This window comes from Rhyacophila brunnea, unplaced genomic scaffold, assembly GCF_057557595.1.
Source record: "Rhyacophila brunnea isolate RB1 unplaced genomic scaffold, BYU_Rbru_1.0 scaffold_22, whole genome shotgun sequence".
NCBI lineage: Eukaryota > Metazoa > Arthropoda > Insecta > Trichoptera > Rhyacophilidae > Rhyacophila > Rhyacophila brunnea.
In genome coordinates this window covers 17483959-17503497 of record NW_028232882.1, presented here as the reverse complement: position 1 = coordinate 17503497, position 19539 = coordinate 17483959, and the positions used below count along the sequence as shown (strand labels likewise).

At 34.8% G+C, this 19539-nt stretch overlaps 2 protein-coding genes across 2 annotated transcripts in view; one reads left to right on the top strand and one right to left on the bottom strand.

Moving 5' to 3' along the window:
* Positions 1–4617, bottom strand: part of LOC147070121 (uncharacterized) — a 103697-nt gene extending 99080 nt beyond the window's left edge. The window contains exon 1 of the mRNA XM_085950047.1: positions 4348–4617. The gene's annotated coding sequence lies outside the window, so the exon portion shown is untranslated. The remainder of the gene's footprint in view (positions 1–4347) is intronic.
* Positions 1–19539, top strand: part of Tsf2 (transferrin 2) — a 28928-nt gene that overhangs the window by 197 nt on the left and 9192 nt on the right. Inside the window, exons 2-10 of the mRNA XM_085950045.1 lie at positions 2343–2500; positions 6343–6462; positions 6555–6713; positions 7452–7585; positions 12774–12934; positions 14698–14842; positions 16300–16560; positions 17390–17516; positions 17725–17889. Coding sequence (XP_085806171.1) covers positions 2343–2500; positions 6343–6462; positions 6555–6713; positions 7452–7585; positions 12774–12934; positions 14698–14842; positions 16300–16560; positions 17390–17516; positions 17725–17889 — 1430 coding nt within the window. The remainder of the gene's footprint in view (positions 1–2342; positions 2501–6342; positions 6463–6554; positions 6714–7451; positions 7586–12773; positions 12935–14697; positions 14843–16299; positions 16561–17389; positions 17517–17724; positions 17890–19539) is intronic.

The following is a 19539-nucleotide window of genomic DNA, read 5'->3' as shown; positions in this document are numbered from 1 at the left end:
ATCATTCGTTTTTGCAACGTGTTGACAATATTATGATTTCGACAGTTATTTTTGATTTTTCTGTTTTTGTTTTATTTATTCGAATACAATGTCCTATTGATTAAACCAGTGATAAGTCTGCTTCACATGTCATTTATGAACAAATTAATTGGTTGCATTGTCCTTAAAACAAGTTGTTATAATCTTAAAAACTTTGAAGGAAGGAGAGGTGCCGCCCCCTTATAACTTTTGTTTTCCAGTGATTTTATGACTGGGATTATATTAAATTGACAAACTATCTTAATCTAAGTTAATCTTAATTATATTCTGTTTTCACCAGTATAGATCGATATCCTATTGTGTACCCCACATTCAATAAATTATTTTATGATGACTAATCACTATTCATTTAATTGAAAATCAAACGATACAGTCATGAATCCGTCATATGTCTACCGACTGATTTTGCCAGGGCCGTATTTCTAATCTGTCAAATGGTTTTGAGGTCCTCGATTTCTTTGAACGTTCATCACCAGATTAAAATCCTGATAATCGCGGTTCTTTGGATTTCAAACATGTTTAATATTTTGTCCACAAACCTGCCAAAATTCGGCTGTTAAAGACTACTATGGGCTAAAACTATCAATGCACCGTCATTTCAATGTGTAACACTTCTATACGCAACAGAAGTGAAACTTTTTGCTTTCCTCACCATTTTCATAATTTTCAATATCGTCATCATCAATAAATGGCAGCTGTGCATAGAATTCTTGCCATTATTGTAAACTCGTCCTTTCTTTCATGACTAAGCATCATTATCATTCCGGAATAGGTAGGTACCTGCTGCGGAACTCTGAATAAGCCTTATCCAAGTTTCCCTATCATCAGTCATGTGGTGGATGCCATCGGTTTCAAGTGAATTCCTTCACTTGATCACTCAATCTCATCTGTGTTCGCCCTCTGCCCCCTTTTTGGGCCACAGCAAACAATATCTCTATAAAATTGTAAAACACGCTCACAGAGGACAGTCTGTTCCATTGAGATTGTCTTGGGAATATACCTAGTGCAGTGGTTTCCCATTGCCTTCTGCTGCTATCGTGGTTGCCATGACACCTGTTGCCTTCTGACACAAGACCTATCTAACGCTTCAGTAATACCTGTTAGATTTCAGTTTTTATTGATCTGTAACTCTAACTTTTGATCAGCCAAGACATATCGCAAGGCAGCGGTACCTGTTGGTCCGCGGGAGGTGTTTTAATTCCATCCTACACCTAATATTTGACAAGTTTCTCCTATTCACCACTTAGGGACACGTTTTTTAGGGGTTACAGGTTCCCTTTGAGAAACTAAATAAATTGAGTATTTGAGATGTTACGGTGACAGATAAATGTCTATAAATGTACCACATTATAAATAAGGTTAGATAGTTTGTACAGGAAACAGATACATAATAGTGGGAGTGGTGAAATGACACAATTCAACTGTCAGTGATAGCAACTATTATTTACCTTTATGTTCAATTTCATGAATCATTTATTAATTTTATGTGTTTCTGTAAAGTTAGGCGCTATAGAACAAACATAGAACTTAGTTGAGCTTTCTTCAGAATTATGCATGTTAATGTTTTTTTCCTTCTGAAAAACCTTCTGCTTGTATAACTGTGAAATTGCAATTTTTATAGGTATTTCCGATCCCAAGACAATAATATGGGCCTCCATAGATTGGAGATTGTATACACATAACGTTTTGACGAGAAATGGATCACGAATGTGTGATTTATAAAATCAGTCTATTTTTCTGTCACTACTCTAGTATAAAAATGACGTATTTTATATTTAGATAACTACGTTTCATGCTGTTTTAATCATTGTATAAGATAGTAATGAAATTTTCTTTTCTATTATAACACGCGTGAAAACCACGAACATTTTTCTAAATATGTAGGGTGCACACCCTACCATTCAGCATGACTTGGCAGGAAACCATTAATTTATAACTACAATGTATCTTGCAACATAATATTGTTAAAATTGGAAAACAAGCGATTTATGTGAGTCAATCAAATTTCAACAGAAAGCTAATTTAGCAAAATAATATAATAATTGAACTGAAGTTTCATATGCACTGGAGGAAATTGGATCTGCACACCTTAATTGTTAAGTGGTAACACTAGACACTTAGCTCTCAGTTAACGGACGCACGTTATATGTAATTTTGCTATAACAGAATTGGAAAACTATTTACAGAGTTTTTAATATGAAATTTAGATTGTTGGTGATGTAACGGCGAATCAGACATGTATTTTGATGTTCAGAAATTTCCATTAATGAGAATTGGGTGTAATCAAAAATATTTGCTTCCAGGACAAGTAATATTATCGACTGGCGGACCTAAAGTGGAGAACTTGATTTGGTGCACCACACACAATGAGGAGCAGTACAAATGCGGCAATCTCACCATTGCCATCGAACGAGACAGGCAGCTCTTCGGGAGCAAATATTTTAATGTCACCTGTAAACACGTAAGTTTAATATTACTAAATCATTTCCGTTTGCCATTGATTCTTAACTCTAAGGTGCCAGAGCGTGGTGGTGGAACTCGCATAAAATAAAATGTAAACTTATAGTGCAGAGAACACTGGTCATGACTCAGGACCTGGGCATGTGCGGTACATTTTGTCCTCACGCAAGACAGTGAAATGGGACACGGCTCTCATTACTTGCAATTCGTGTTTTCAAACTTGATTGTTATTGATGCTATCAATCTAAAATCTTCACTACCTATTTGATTCTTTGCGGACGATTTCTACATTGATATATTTATTTACTTTGTCAGATAATTAAAGGCAAACATTTGAGAAAATAACTTCCGATGAAGACACCACGACTAAACTGCAGAGTACTATGTGCGCTTCATGCTGTGTGGTTTGATCATATCGCACAGTGGCGAAGACTCCATACTAGGCGATTATTTAAAGCCTACCTTCTTAAGAAAAATATTTTATAATTGCATATTGACATATTTATATACTTAATCACTTCATTATTTTATGTTATATAAAAATAATTTATTTTGCCAACGAGAGATGTCGTCGTATATATAGGAATGTATTACAGTATTACACAGTTTACAAAACAACTGCAAAGGTATTAAAAAATAAATCATAGCGCGCCGTAAATAAATAATAAACGCCTCGACGTAAATAAATTTCCGATTATGTGTGAAATAATTCTGAATTTTTTTCGTATGGACTTTATGTCTCGTAACCTCAGCAAGTCTGCTGATTTGTACGAAATAAGGTAAACTCCTATCGCAGAGCCTAAAACATTTGCGCATAATAATGTTGTCACGACTGCGCACTTTGTCCAAAATCATTAATAATTAGATAATTAAAAAAATTATATCAACGGCGTTTAATCGAATATTAATAAATAAGTAAGGATAGATTGTTTTTATAAATAAAAATAAATTTTATATAATGATTTTTGATGGGTATACATGTTTTGAAAAATACTTAATTTAAACACATCGCTCATTTTTAAGTCGTCAATAAGTTTTTGAAGTTTCATTGAATTGTTGTTGTCATTTATTAGTGTGTACCTATTCATTAGTAGTAAATATCGTACTATTCTCGTAAGTATACCTGACAAGTGTGCTATTTTTATCAGATCTCCACAGCCTACCTCTTTCCAAAAGTCACCCTTCGCCACTGATATCACATAAGCACTCCGCCAAAGTCATGTTAATTCCACGTTCTTGTTGCCCTAGAAGAAATGCTATTGGTTCCAATTAGTAAACAAAGGCCGTAATTAATAGAAAAAAAAGTATTACAAATTCAAAAACAATTGAACCCCATCATTTTCAAGGGGTTCCTGTTTGCGGTTCTCAAGATTTGGAATCAAGGGCTCCTGATTTCAAAGTAATTAATGGGTTCTCAAAGTTACATGGTTCGGTTCCGGTTCTATTACCAGTTCTCCTTTCTCCTGTCAGCATCTCGGAAAAGATAGTGGTCAATTGCCACAATGGTTTATATGTTTATAAGGTCAAAAAGGGGACGGTTAATGTCATTTACAGCTATTTTTGATACATTGACATTTGCAGACATACAAATCTAGTCAGTGATTCATAACATACGTAATATCGTCTGGTTTTAAGTGTTCCACAATGCCGTGTATTGTTCCAATTGTCAAAACCGGTTTGTAATAATAGTATACTGAAATTTAAAAATAATGCCTGAAAAGAAGATGACTAAAACTAAGTTTTTTATTGTAGATTTTACAGAACAAAGGACACTGCAATTTACGTAGACATTATTGTTTTCAACAGTGGCTGTCTGTGGATTTTTATATTGAAATTTTTGAAACTTACCTTATTGAAAAGTGAGATCTATCCGGTGTTGTTTTTGATTGGAGAATGATTTTATTCTTTTTTTTGGCACAAAATATACGTTATCTTTACCAATTTAGTACACTGTATGAATAATAATCACTGTTAATATAAAACTGCACTTTGTAAAATAACAATAACAATATTAGTTATATTCCCTATTACACACACAATGATGAAGTACGTATTAATTTTCTAGAATTGCATTAGCAAAATTATTTTCTCTTCTGTACTGACTATCTTCTCTTCACTAAATTAAAGAGTATACTAATTTGCATTGGACTACATACGACTCAAAATATTTCATGATACCTACTTAAGGGGGGACATGCTCAGTGTAGGTCAAAATGGAGCTTTTGTTCTATTTTCAAAGCATGATCCTGGACATACCTTAAACGTTGTAGATAATCTATTTATATAATTTTGAAGCCTTATTATCCTTTATATTTATTTTAAACATTTGATGACTGCATAAAGTATTTTTATTACATAAAATAGTATTCTTTTAAACTTCTCGCTCTAATGTTTTAGAATATAGTCATATTTCAGTACATAAATGTGCAGTGGTGTTAAGATTTTTTACATTTATTTGTTTTTAAACACATTTATAAAACCATCAGTATAATTGATATCGACATTATTATAGTGAAATATTTACGATAAAAATTATATTGATAATCTCTGTGATCCCAAATTTGACAAGAATTAGGCATTTTATTATTCAAAAAATGGGCAAGGTTAACACATTTGAAGATAATTCTAAAGATACTTATTATAAGCTATGTCGTTGACCATTCAAGTGTGATAAACATCGTATGAATAATGATTGCTTTATAATAATTATTGACCTAAGGTAGTGTTTTTTTGAAATACGCCATTTCTTTTGGCATTCCCCAGTGGTTAAGCTACAACATACGGCCGTAGCCATAAATTGACAAACTATAATTGAAGTAGGGAGTAAAATGATGTTAACGCGCGTAATAAATATAACGGATAATAAGTCTTCAAAATTATATAAATAGATTATCTACAACGTTTAAGGTATGTCCAGGATCATGTTTTGAAAATATAAAAAAAGCTCCATTTTGCCCCACGCTGAGCACGTCCGCCCTTAAGGACAATTTATTTAATTTAATTATTAATAAAATAATCATTTTTAGTTTCACAGGCATTTTACATACTAGATTGATGTATTTGATAGTAAACATTATTTTGATGCTTGAAAAGCAAGCAATTAAAAAAGTCATTAATTATTCTTATCTGTTATTGCTCTGTATTTGGACCAATATTGCTAAAAAATCATGAATTATATTTTGATCTGAGTATCAACTTACTTATGACAAAAATGATTAAGTAACATGGTTTCCGAGGTCTTATAATAGCTGACAGTTATTTTTATTAATTCTATTTTGATTCAGTCATTTACATTGACAGCTGTTTCAGCCTATCAACCTATCTTCAGAACGGTCGACTATGACACAATCAAAGTTAAATATATTATAGTCGGTGCGCAACTGCTTTGCGTTTAGATGACATTTGAGGGGCATAGTCGGTGTACTATTGGCATATAATTTATGGTTCACACTACAATATGTGAGCAATAAATAATATTGAAAACCTATGAAGAACACGAAGATGCACGATGTTGAGCAATGTTTCAAAAAAATGCAAGCAGTGCAGTGCATTTGTATGATGTTACACCAGCTGCCACTGGTTCTCAATGGTTAGACGGTTTTTTTCCAGATTGATGACTATAATGTTAGAATGAAGTATGTATCGTAATCGAGGATTACCGAAGAATTATCAGTTGTAAGACGTTGCGTATTCAAAGACATTGAAGCAAACATTTTCTTTATTTTTTTCTTTGTCAGGAACTCATCACTGAAGATTTCATCAGAATAATTTCGCCATATGACAGCTTTCTTGGCAATTTGCTCTATACACTATATAAAAAATTGTTTAAATATTTTGTTGTAGGCATTTGACAAAGATGAGTGCATGACTCTATTGGATAATGAGAAAGCTGACATCACTTCCTTGGACTCCGGAGAGGTCTTCGTTGCCGGCCGGTTTCACTCGCTCGTTCCAATCATGCAGGTTTGTAACTTTTTGACATAGTTTTCATTGTATAATATCATGAATCAACTAACTGAAGAATTATTGTTTATGATTCCATATTTATTTTACAGGAATCACAATTGGGTGGCTTAAGACACGCATACGCGGTTGCTGTGGTGAAGAAAGACAGCACCGTGGATTCTGGAAACGGCGCGAGAGGTCTACGAGGGGCTCGAGCGTGCTTTCCAGCTGTTGGAACTTACGCGGGATGGGTTCTGCCAATACACATGGTAAATACAACGGTTGATGAATTGCCCATTCATTATTGTTAGTTAGTAGATTAGTATCAATAGAAAAGATACATCCACGCCTGTACACGTGAGTGGATTTACTTGCACTAATAGAGTGTATTTTAAACTATCGCGATAATAACAGTTACCTACACATAAAAGTGCTGACTTTTTTTGCAATCTCATTCTTCAAGCATAAGTGAGATTCGGTGTTGTCATTGTATGGTGCTTTTTGACAGATTCGGACAGGTTCGTAGATAATCGGTAAACGTCAAATGGTCTGTGCGGTGTAATTCGTATTTGTTCGGTAGGTTCGCCACTATCATCCTACTGCGCATGCACACCGCCAATCAAGTACCAATTATTGCGTGCAAATTCAGATGTTTCTGAACTTTTTTGATGCATCAAATCTAATCTTGCAACTTGCACGATGATACGTGTTTACACTTGCATTTTCTTGTTATGGCCGTGATAATATGTACTGTCAGCAGTAAATCCATGCACGTGTAAACGAGGTATAAATATGGTTTTGAAAAAAACGAACATGGCTGTTCTTGAAAGACAGCTGCAGATGTCACGTTCTTCACTGTTTGACTTCTATATAAGCAAGACAGTTCTGTTCAATAATCATGTTTTTTTTATCATCTTCAATTCCTAGAAAGTCAAGTTAAGGAAGGCATTTCACATAATTATTTATTATAATAATTTATAATAATTAATATATTTTTTTATTTTTAGTTAATGAAAGAAGGCGGCATGGAAATCATCGACTGCAATAATCACGTGAAGTCCGTCATCAACTTCTTCGGTCCGTCTTGTGCGCCCAACTCCCTCATCGACAAATACAATCCCATCGGTGATAATTCTGACAAGTGAGTTCTGATTGGGGCTTCATAATCGACCCTCAATAATAATTACAAAATACATTTGCCTCATTAAATTAGCACTTGGTGGCGGACACGGAAAGGGTCCGAGCTTAAGACGCGAGAGGCAAATTCGCTGAATTTGCAAAGATTCCAATTAAATTGAATGGCCTGAAACCGATTTTAACGCTAATCTATGATACTACATAAAGCAAATAAACGCCAATGCACCGTTTGATGAGTGTGTACTGTCTAGATCAGTGTTTTTCAAACTAATTGCACATGCACAAATTTTCTGGTGGTCTGAAAATTTTGGCATCCAAATGCCTATGCTAAAAATTCCATTAAAATCTTTAAAACCCGTGCCAGCCTAATATAGGTCAGGCTACTATACAAGTGCATAATAAAGTCCAATCAACATATTATTTCTGTATGTACTGTATTATCTAAAGTTTGACATCTGATAATTTGTAAGATGTGTTTTGTATTCATTGTCCATACACAATAACACACCACCACTTTTGCTAGCTCAGTTGTGTGTGGTTATTAACCTGATAGCTGCCCGTAACGTAACGTTTACGTCATACACGGCGGCTATTCAAGCGCCCGTACCGTACGATATACGCCGAGCCGTTCTACACGCTTGTATGAGTCAAATATTTATTTATTTAATTTTAAAACGTGTAACTACATTTCTGATCAGACCTTGCAAGCAAAAAACATTTGTACGGCGCATACATCGAGAGAATAAGGGAATTTCCCGAGAGGCCAAATCAGGGTTAGCTCAAAATTCCCCTGCACACTGGGATATCTTGTACAGTAGGCAGTTGGTATGATTCAAAAGTGATGAGTCAGTTGTCGCCGGAATATCATTTAGTCGGGATGCTAATTCGGAATGCTTTCTTATTCAGATTTGCGTTATAATTGGAATGTTTTCAATGTTTTTACATTGAAATTTAATTTCTATTGAGTGACCAAGTGTTTTTATTTATATTTCATATACAATTTGCGTATAAAAAAGTGTTATATTTACGAGTTTTGTTTTAGATTTTACCTACTAAACTTGAATGAAAAGAAAGATTTTCGATGTTTTTAGATAGAAATTGACAAAGGACTAAGTGTTGTGACTATTTTTTATTTGTATTTCGGATTCGATTTGCGTATACAAAGTGTTTTATTTACGAGTTTAGTTTTACAAATTTTATTATTCAAAATGGATGAGATCGACGAAGTTGGTGAAATCGATAACCTTATCGAAACAGTTGAATCTGAAGACGATGGAAGTGATGATTCGGATGTCGAACTTGAGGAAACTTTGGAAGTCGATGAAAGTGAAATTATCACACCGGAATCCACTGAAAGACCGACATTGAGTGGAAATCGGATATGTTTGAGCCACGCGCATTTTCCTTCGATGCTAACGTTTCGGGATGCAAAGCTGATAATTTGACTTCGGATGCACTCGAAATGGACTATTTCAAATGTTTCATCGATATTTCTTTTGTTGAAATGTTAGTCCGAGAGACCAACAGACAATTTGTATTTGCCACAAAAAATATCACAGTTTTGAGTGATCGTCTACGGCGATGGGTAGACTGCACAATTGATGATATGTACACATTTTTGGGGCTGTGTATGCTAATGTCAAGGAATTCACGGAATAAAATATCTGAACACTGGTCTATCCACAGATTGTTATTTTCACCATGTTATTCCGAAACCATGTCCAGGAATCGTTTCGAACTAATGCATCGAATGTTGCATTTTTGTGACAATGAAACGCAGGTTCCCGGAGATCGACTATATAAAATTAGACAGGTCCTGAAGGAACTGAAAATTTCTTTCAAGCAGTACATGTGTCCATATCAGAACATATGTATTGATGAGAGTCTTCTCCTTTTCAAAGGCAGACTTTTATTCCGCCAATTCATCAGGACGAAGGCTAGTCGTTTCGGAATAAAAATTTTTGTAATGGCTGATTGCAAAACTGGTTTTGTCTTAGATGTAATCATTTATACCGGAAAACAAACTGAAATTGAGAAAAATAATTACATCGGTATATCGGGCAACGTGGTGGTAACGATGCTTGGACCATACTTGGAACTAGGGCATACATTGTACATTGACAACTGGTACAGCAGCCCAACGTTATTCAAGTATCTTTATGATCACCGGACGAATGCCTGTGGAACCGTAAGGAGAAACAGAATTGGGATGCCCAAATTTACTAAGAAATTGAAAAAAGGGGAAACCGATACATTCCATACTGACGAAATTATGGCTTTGGCGTGGAAGGATAAAAAGGATGTTACAATGTTGTCCACAATTCACAACAATACTTTCAAACCTACTGGAAAAGTAGACTATAAGACTAAAATTCCGATTTCCAAGCCGGAATGCATTGTTGATTACAATAAAAACATGGGTGCTGTGGATCGTAGTGATATGATAATTTCTTCTGTAAATTCGACAAGAAAAACTGTCAAATGGTACAAAAAACTTTTTTTCCATTTGATAGATGTATCTCTGCTGAATGCCCATGTATTGTTCCAACAAAAAACTGGAAAAAAACAACCGCTGGGTGAATTTCAATTGAAAGTCATCGGACAACTGATCGAAAAACATAAGTTAGAACCAAAAACTCTTTTGAAGCGAAAAGCACCCTTACCCTCTAGGCTAACAGAAAGACATTTTTTGGGTAAAATACCACCTATTAACAATAAAATTAATGCGGCAAGAAGATGTTATGTATGTGCCAATACAAAAAATCAGAAAAGACGGAAAGAAACTAGGTATTTGTTCAAGCAGTGCGACATTGCTCTGTGTTTTGAACCGTGCTTCGAAATTTTCCATACACAAGAAAGTTTTTAGTGATTTTAATGTGTTTAGTATACTTCTTAGTGCTATAAGTATTTATGGTGACATTTTACAAAAATACTATAAAATTTATTTTTCAAAATACTTATATTAAAAAAAAAAAAAAAATTCAACTAATTCTTGTAAGTGCAGTGTTGTGACAACCCTACCATACCTGAAAATTTTCAGACATTTTCACGAAATTGTGTATGAAAAACTTTTTCGCCGAACTTCAATTGAGGTCTCATATATGTAAGTGCATTATATTGGACTTTTCACTATTCTTTTAATTTTTTTATAATATAATTAATTCCTGGGCCCTGGGGAGTATACCTAGTACTTTCAGCTGGGCTGTTAAAAGGTTAAAGATTAAAGTAAAAGAAATATGAATGTCTGTATATACTATTAAAATGTTTTCAGGATCGAAGTGGATGCACAGTATGACAATAGTAAAATAAAACAGGCGATTTTTGTGTACTAGCGTATTTCTGTATTGATCCTTGTTTGTTAATTACAATTGCGTACAAATCATAAAAATAGTGAAACACAAAAAAATGTCTACGGAGAGAGTCAGAATTATAATTAAACGCTACCGAATTATTATTAAGGATTTGTTTTTAATTATCCCATATTATTTCCGTTGAACTACTTTGGTTTTATTGAACATATGAAACGAAAAGGGACGCCACGTGGAGTAGTTGTTTACGTTTTCGATGATGATTCCGGACTGACGATGACTGAGCGCACCTCGCAATTGATCTTGACTCAATCGTAACTGAATTGCTTTATGCGCTAATTATTTCCTAATAAAATCCTTACGGCTATACCTCAGTTGAGACATGGTCTAAAAAGATTGTGGCTAGGCGATGCGCGGATTGCGGGTCGCGGGTGCAAATGACGCATGCCGACCGAAATATAATTTGTCATATAAATCCAACATGCGTCCATTTAATGTTCTGTTTATTGTTCTGTTAGCAACAATAATAATATATTCATTGACACATTTTCTTTTTAAATTAAATGGGTAACATTTTTAGTCATCTTTACACGATTTAAAAATTAATACCCCCGTCGCCATCACGAAACAAATTGACGTATTGACACCTCGACGTTCGCTCTCAGACTGGCAGCAAGTCCAAAATTTCGGCACGCCTACAGTTGAAAATTATTTGCCGTTTCACTGAAGTATCGCCTTAATACTATAAAACTTATATCTATGACTCTCTCCTCTAAAATGTAATGTATGGCGTTTACACACAGGTTACACATTAGGTTTTATAATAAATGATAACATCTAAATTCTTCTACTACTTCTGGTAAATTATAGTATTATGCATTATCATTCATTTTGTTCGTTTGCACAGCACAATCAATCACACAGTATGAAAATTATGACTAACATTTTATTATCCAAGTACATATTTATTCATATTGATTTTACACATTTTTGTTAGTTGCAATTGTTATATTCTTTTTTTTTATACATTAAGGCCATACGCATTCATCATCATTTATACTCCTTACCAGGGTTTTCCTGAAAATAATCATTTTAACTAATCATGGAATTTGGGCATACGGTTCATTTACCCAAGTGACTATTGGATCAGGTTACATGTTTAGGCCTTGCAATTGTTCCATGGTGAACGTTAGTGGAGGACCAATGCCCCAGGGGTGTATCAACACATATGTGAACTATGACATTTCCTATTTTAAGTGTAAAAAAAATTGGAAATATCGTCATCCGATATATGTGTGTGTCAATTATGAGCGAATTTTTTTTACATTTATTGTAATTCCATGTCATAATTTTGATATTCCGATTTATGAGTCGTGGAAAAGTTAACTTTGACAAAAAAGGTCAAGATAGTAATTTATGTTAAACATAATATTTATCCACAGTTATGAGTACATATCGACAGTGTTTAGGAAAAAGGACGTAACCCTCACTGAACAAATTTTACAGGAGAGGCAAAAAACGTTTTTTGAGAGTTTTAGTTTAATATTTTTTAAAAAATAGCCACAGACATTGGGTGCATGATGATTGATGATTTAGTGTAATATATTTTCGATCTAATAATAATTAAAGAAGTTATTACAGAAAAATCATTAAAATTGCGGATAAATGAGTTTTTCCATAAATTAAAAATTAATTAATCTCAATTAAAACCTGAATTTAGATAATAATTCGGCATTTGCGGCTTACTTCCTTTTTATAGAACGTGTATTTAGTTGTACACATTGTTAATATCTAATAAAAGCACTTTTCGAAAAATCGAGGGTTACGCCCTTTTTCCTAAACACAGTCAATATGTATTTACATTGTTGTTTCTGCTTTTTGTAGGTTGTGCGAACTGTGCACGGGGGGAACTGGATACCTGTGCTCGTTGGGTGATCCTTACGCGGGCTACACGGGGGCGCTGCGGTGTCTCCTGGAAGCCGGAGATGTTGCCTTCCTCAAGCACACCACTGTACCACATATACTAGCCACACATCCAGAATTCAGTTAGTATCTTTTTCATCTGTTGCTATACTATTTTTTTCTGACACAGTGATATGAGGCGTCTAATTACAAAAAGCGACAAGTCCACAATTCAATATTTTCGGGAAACAACATTAATATGTTTCAAGCTTCAATTATTTGTTTTAACTTGAGATTATTTTCTCCGTTGTATTCTATGTCGAAATTAGAACCAAATGGCAATTTGATTCAGTCGATAAACTCTTAAATGTAATAAATATAGGCAAAATAAAATTGGACGTGGCGCTATTTGTACCTCACTTTTTAATTTACTCCGCATAAGGCACATATTTCCGTGGCACTGTCATGAGTTTAACAGATGCTACAGGATGGGAGACGCCCCTTTCAATATTGAACGTTCCCTTATTGGTTGACTGAAAAACGCGCGAAATCAACCAAGCTTTAAATACTATGAAACACGGACTTGGCGCTTCTTGTAATAAATCGAGACTTAAAATATTTTTTTTCTTAGGGTTATGTCGTGTTTTGGAATTTATAGATAAATATTGTGTAAAATTATACAAAGAATACGTGCGTATTTTTTTCTCGATTTTGACCAAATGTGGACTTATCGCATTTTGGAATTAGACGCCTCATATGTTCTATTTACATAAACTTGATGACTCAGGGTGATTGTCGTGAGGAATCGTCAACCTTTAATAGCAATTACACTCAATGATTCAGCTACAAATTCGATCGTCGTAATACCGCGTTTACACATGCATGGATTTACTGCTGACAATACGTATTATCGCAGCTATAACCAAAAAATGCATGTATAAACACGTTTTATCTTGCAAGTTGCAAGATTGCATACATGGATCAAAAACATTTAGAAGCTTCTGAATTATCACACGATAGTTGGAACTTGCATGATGTATGCGCATGCACAGTAGAACGATAATGGCGAACCTGCCGAAAAAATATGAACTACACCGTGCAGCATATTTTGAAATTTACCAATTTTCACAACCTATCAAATAGCACCAATGCATCTCGGTTATGCTTGAAGAATGAGGTTGGCAAGACAGTCAGCACTGTTATGTGTAAATAGTTATTATAGCGATAGTTTAATTTACACACAATTGGTGCCAGTAAATCCATGCACGTGTACAGGCGCTATGTTTTTTATGATTGGTTCATAACAAATCTTCTGTTGTGTACAATTATTTCTTGAATGAACTACACCATGCAGAGACTTATTGTGAGGTTAACCGATTTTCACTACCTGTCAAATAATACTATAAAATGACAATATCGCACCTCGCTTACTCTTGTAGAATGAGATTGGCGAGACAGTCAGCACTTTTACGTGTAAACAGTTATTATTGCGATAGTTTGAAATACACACTATTGCTGCAAGTAAATCCATGCACGTGTACAGGTGCTATAATATTTATATTTTATAATATTATTCTCTGTCTGCTGACTATTATTATAAGGCACATGTCAATATGACAGCATTGACATGCACGTGGCCGGAGAACTTAGTGGTAACACCTGAACCATCAAGTTGAATCAGGGCTATTATAAGACTAGTTTTAAGTATATATACGATTTGACAAGAAGATTCATAGTGATGTTTGTTAATCAGGCTAGACAATTGGTGGTTGATTGGTGAGGGTGAAGTGGAATATAGGAAATAGAGAGAATGGGTAGAAATCAAATAAGTTTTAGTAATGTATTTCAAAGTGAAACTGTCTGTACCTTTATTTTAACATTCATCAATTATTGTATTGTGTTGCAGAGTCTCTTTCGTCGGACAAATTCGAGCTGCTTTGCAAAGATGGCACCCGTAGGCCTGTCAACGATCACTTGTCCTGCCATTGGGGACGCGCCCCTTCTAATGCTATCGTCACGTCCAGTGCGAAAAGTGATGAGAGGAGAACCATGTAATCACTCTTCTATGTTTTATAATCATATTATGTTTATGTTGTATTCTGTTGGATATGTTTGCTTGTTTAAAAAAAATTTTATTTTCATGTTTAGTATTATCCGACAGTAGTGACTGTGGCGAAGACCTTCCAATGGTGTCCTTAATTGAGGAAGTAGCTAGAACAATGATCCATAATCCAAAAGTGTGTTGTGAGATACAAGGGTTTAAAGTTTTCAAGAAATCTGACATTGACACGTCAAAAAAAAATATTTTACAACATAACAAATCAAAATAGCCCGATGAAAATTTTTCTGACCATAGACAAGGCCGTGAGGAATCCATTTCTGTCCTTTGTTCGAGCTCAATTATAGAATCCTTCACTTAGATTGCGATGTTTATAAAAATACTTAACACAATATGTTCACACATCTGTCCTATCCAAATTTAAAACATATCAAGGGACATTTTTCTAAGATGCATTTTATCATATTTTAAAATATATAATTTCCTAACACACATGCACTGCCTGTATTAAAAAAAAATATTTTTGAGATATTCAACATTAAAAAACCTAGCAACTAAGCCTTGCCGCTGGTTTACAAATCCGAAAAAAACAATTCGAATTTCAGTATATCGATAGGAAATTTTAAACTCTATACAGGTGGTCCTCGTTATCCGAGGGTAATTGGTACCGAAAAAATACCTCTTTAACCGAAACCGCTCAAAACGGGGACCAAAATTACTTAGTAAATGGGTTTAATTGGTACATGTTTAGAAAAGAAAAAGATATGTGAGCAAGACAAATATAGCGTAGGAGTATGGGATTGAAAGTCTCAGTTGACGACTGTGCACTATTGCGCTTGTGTTATGTGTTTTTATAGTTTTTTTTTTACATTTGTCTGCGAATTCGTAACTGCGGGGACTCAGATAATGAGGACTCCTGTATAATATAATATGTTACATTATTTAACAATAATTATAGTAATCGGATTCATATTGACCCGGCCTTGGTTTGTTAGAAATGATAGGTAGTGAGCTGACACCGTGTGTTAAGCAGATGGCCCATTTTTTTCGCTTAAAACTATGCTAAAGATAAAGAAAGGAATAAAATAAAAATCTGTGTATCGTAGGCTAACAAACGGATAATAATGCATCACAAACCGTTATAACAAGCCCATGTGTCGAAAGTACGTTGCGAAAAGTTTTGAAAATAGCAATTTTCATCTTGAAAATTGCGGTAGAAGGTCGTCCGAGCATCTGTCGCTCTTCTGCCCCGATGACTCCTTCTTTAGTTGCCGTTGCCTGAGTCCGTTTTCGACGCCACCTCCACCTCTTCTGACAAAAGACAGTAATTAATTAAGTTCTTGTGCTGTGCATGTTTTTAAAAGATATTGCAATTCATGATGCACCATTTTATAAATTTTGTCTATCACCACATATAAATATATTATTTCTATCTATTTTTCCCTTTAGGTACCAGCGCTTTTTGACAAAGGTGGTAGAATTATACTCGAATCAAGTAGCAAACTCAAATTATTCGAGCAGCGGTGACAACAGCTGGCAGAGAAACCCAGATGGATCCCGACCTCCAGCTAGAGACCAGTACGGTAACATTATTGTGGAGAGAGACCAATTTGGGAACCCTATCAATGACAGAGACCAGTTTGGGAATCCAACCGGTGAGAGAGATCAATACGGTAACCCCATTAACTCCAGGGATAACTATGGGAACAGGTAAAGAGAAATCATTCCTAATTATTACCTTCACTAAACTTTCTTCTAACTAAATCCTTATATCAAAATCTATTTGTTGGCGGGAACGATATCGCTTGCCGAGGTTAAATGTGCTTGAATATTATAAGCTTATTACGCTGAATAATCGTTCTTCGCCAGATATTGTATGATTCCTGGACCCGCCCTACAACGCAAATCATAATAAGCAGACGCTGGCTTGGAACCTAGTCTCTAGCATTAACAGCAGATACGTATTATAACGTATGTATGTGTAGGTAGTAGGGGTACCCCTCGGTACATACTACATAGTAGGTAATCCAGCACCCTTATTTTTTCACCTATGCCGGATTGTCGGAAATGCTGGATTATTGGATTTCTATAGGAAATAATTCAATCACAGATTTGCACAGTAAAAATCTTTATTAGTTTATGTAAACATAATGCCGGGTCCACACTGGCAACATGTCGCCGGCAACCTCGTTAAATTGTACGATAAGTATGATAATTATCGTAAAATTTAACGAGGTTGTCGCGCGACATGTTGCCAGTGTGGACCCGGCATAACGGCTCTCCTGCTCTATAATCCTGCAGTTTAATGTGAAACCTGCCGGATTGTAGAGCAGGAGAGCTGAGTTGCTAAATGCCAGACTATTGGATGTGCCGGATTGGTGAACGCCGGATTACCGAGCGCCTACTGTATGTTGAAAAGAAAAATGGTAGTAATATTTTGCCTTGTATTCACAACGCTTCAAATACACAAAAAGAGGCAAACCAGTGCTATTTGTAAAAGAATCAGATGTATTATTACATTGCTTTGTCTTGTTTTCAGGTTTGGTGTCAGCACAACGTCTACGACAGAAAATTACTACAGTGGACCTCAGCGGCCGACCACTTATGAAAAGTTTGACATCTTTGACTCGTTCCGATACGGCTCACGGTCTGATCTACTCGTCGAGGTAAATAATTATGAATAAATGTTAAACTTCTCACTAAAAGATAATTAAAGCCTTAATGTCGCACAGGTGCACTTCGTATTACTTATTTAAAATAATCAATCGAGTGGAAAACATGCATATTTTAGCCAAGATTAGATATGATGATTTTGATGTTTAGAAATACTGAATCACACACTGACAAGGTAATCATGATTGTAAATTCTCGCAGGATTCTACTCGAGGATTGATCAGCTTGCCGGAGCAGCAACAGCAGTTGGTTGGATTTCTGGGGGATGCGGGGAAACCGGTGCTAGATATCCGAGCCTGTCCCGTCGGCAGGTTGACCTTGTGTGTCACTTCCGACCCAGAGCTTGACAAGTGCATCAAAATGAAGGTACATATTATAACACCGTTTGCATCTTCTTCTTTTCAGCCGTTTACCGTTCGCTGATAGATGTAGGCTTTCTGCTCTATTCTGACCCACCTGCGTTAAACAATTTAAATATTTATCGATGATTGACTTTTACATGTTAGCTTTTCCGCTTAAATAACTTTGCAGTGTTTATGTATTTAGATTTGCATTGATCTCATTCCTTGTTCAAAAACATAAAATCTTAGCAATTTCAACAAAGATATAAGCTCTGTAAAATAAGGCTCATATTTTAATGGCATTTATTGTCTGCTTGTTCGAAACAGATTTATTACGAAAAGTTTGCGATATGCATTTATAGGGTTGTCCAACTCGTGGTATGAATTGAGCGTAGTTATGCACAAAACAGCCAAGCCACAATTTTGAAAAAAATGAGTTATTGTGATTTCCATAATCTCACACGTTTGTTTTACGTTCTGCACAAATCAGCCAAGCTGCTGTCATACAAAAATGTCATAGAAATGCGTTTTAAAGATTTTGCAAATCGCAGAATATGACATTTTCGATTTGCATAAAGCAACCAAGCTGCTGTAATACAAAAATGTCATAGAAATGCGTTTTAAAGATTTTGCAAATCGCAGAATATGACATTTTCGATTTGCATAAAGCAACTAAGTTGCTGTGATACAAAAATCTCATATAAATGCGTTTTAAAGATTTTGCAAATCGCAGAATATGACATTTTCGATTTGCATAAAGCAACCAAGCTGCTGTGATACAAAAATCTCATATAAATGCGTTTTAAAGATTTTGCAAATCGCAGAATATGACATTTTCGATTTGCATAAAGCAACCAAGCTGCTGTGATACAAAAATGTCATAGAAATGCGTTTTAAAGATTTTGCAAATCGCAGAATATGACATTTTCGATTTGCATAAAGCAACCAAGCTGCTGTGATACAAAAATGTCATAGAAATGCGTTCTAAAAATATGCCGTATTCGTTCTGCAAAAAGCAGCAAAATGATAATATTATGTACTTGTCTAATTTTTAAAATCGTGACTGTAAGGTGTGTTTTTCTACATTCAATTAATGAACATTATTTTCTCAATTACATTATATGTTTTTCATATAAAAAATAGTGCCAGGCAGCTAAATATCGATGTATAATTTACAAGTTTATCGAATTATTTTCAGAATTTTGCAATTCCCATAATAATTTAGTAACTTAGAAGGCTATTTTTAAAGAAAATAATCAAAAATAAAGACTTTTCTTACAACAATAAGAGATGGCTGCATTCTGCAAAATGAACATTCTAAAAAAAATCGTTTTACACAAAACATCTTGGACTGCTAAAACACCAAAATTTCATAGATTATATGCTTTTATCTCTTCAAAAGTTATACAAAATCATATATATATATATAATATCTATCATTCAAAAAGTATAAACAGTATACAGAGGCTTTGCTGATTTAAAAAAGTACAATTTACACAAAAGTGCTTCTATCTCTGTTTGAAGTTTGTGTGGCTCGGCTGCTTTGTGCATAACTACGCTCAATTTTACAGTCTTGTCATTTGTTACCTGTCCGCGATAAACGATATCTTTATTCCATCCATCTTCAAATTGCGGAAGTTTCTCGCGAAATCATTTGTGGGTGGGACATCTCCAT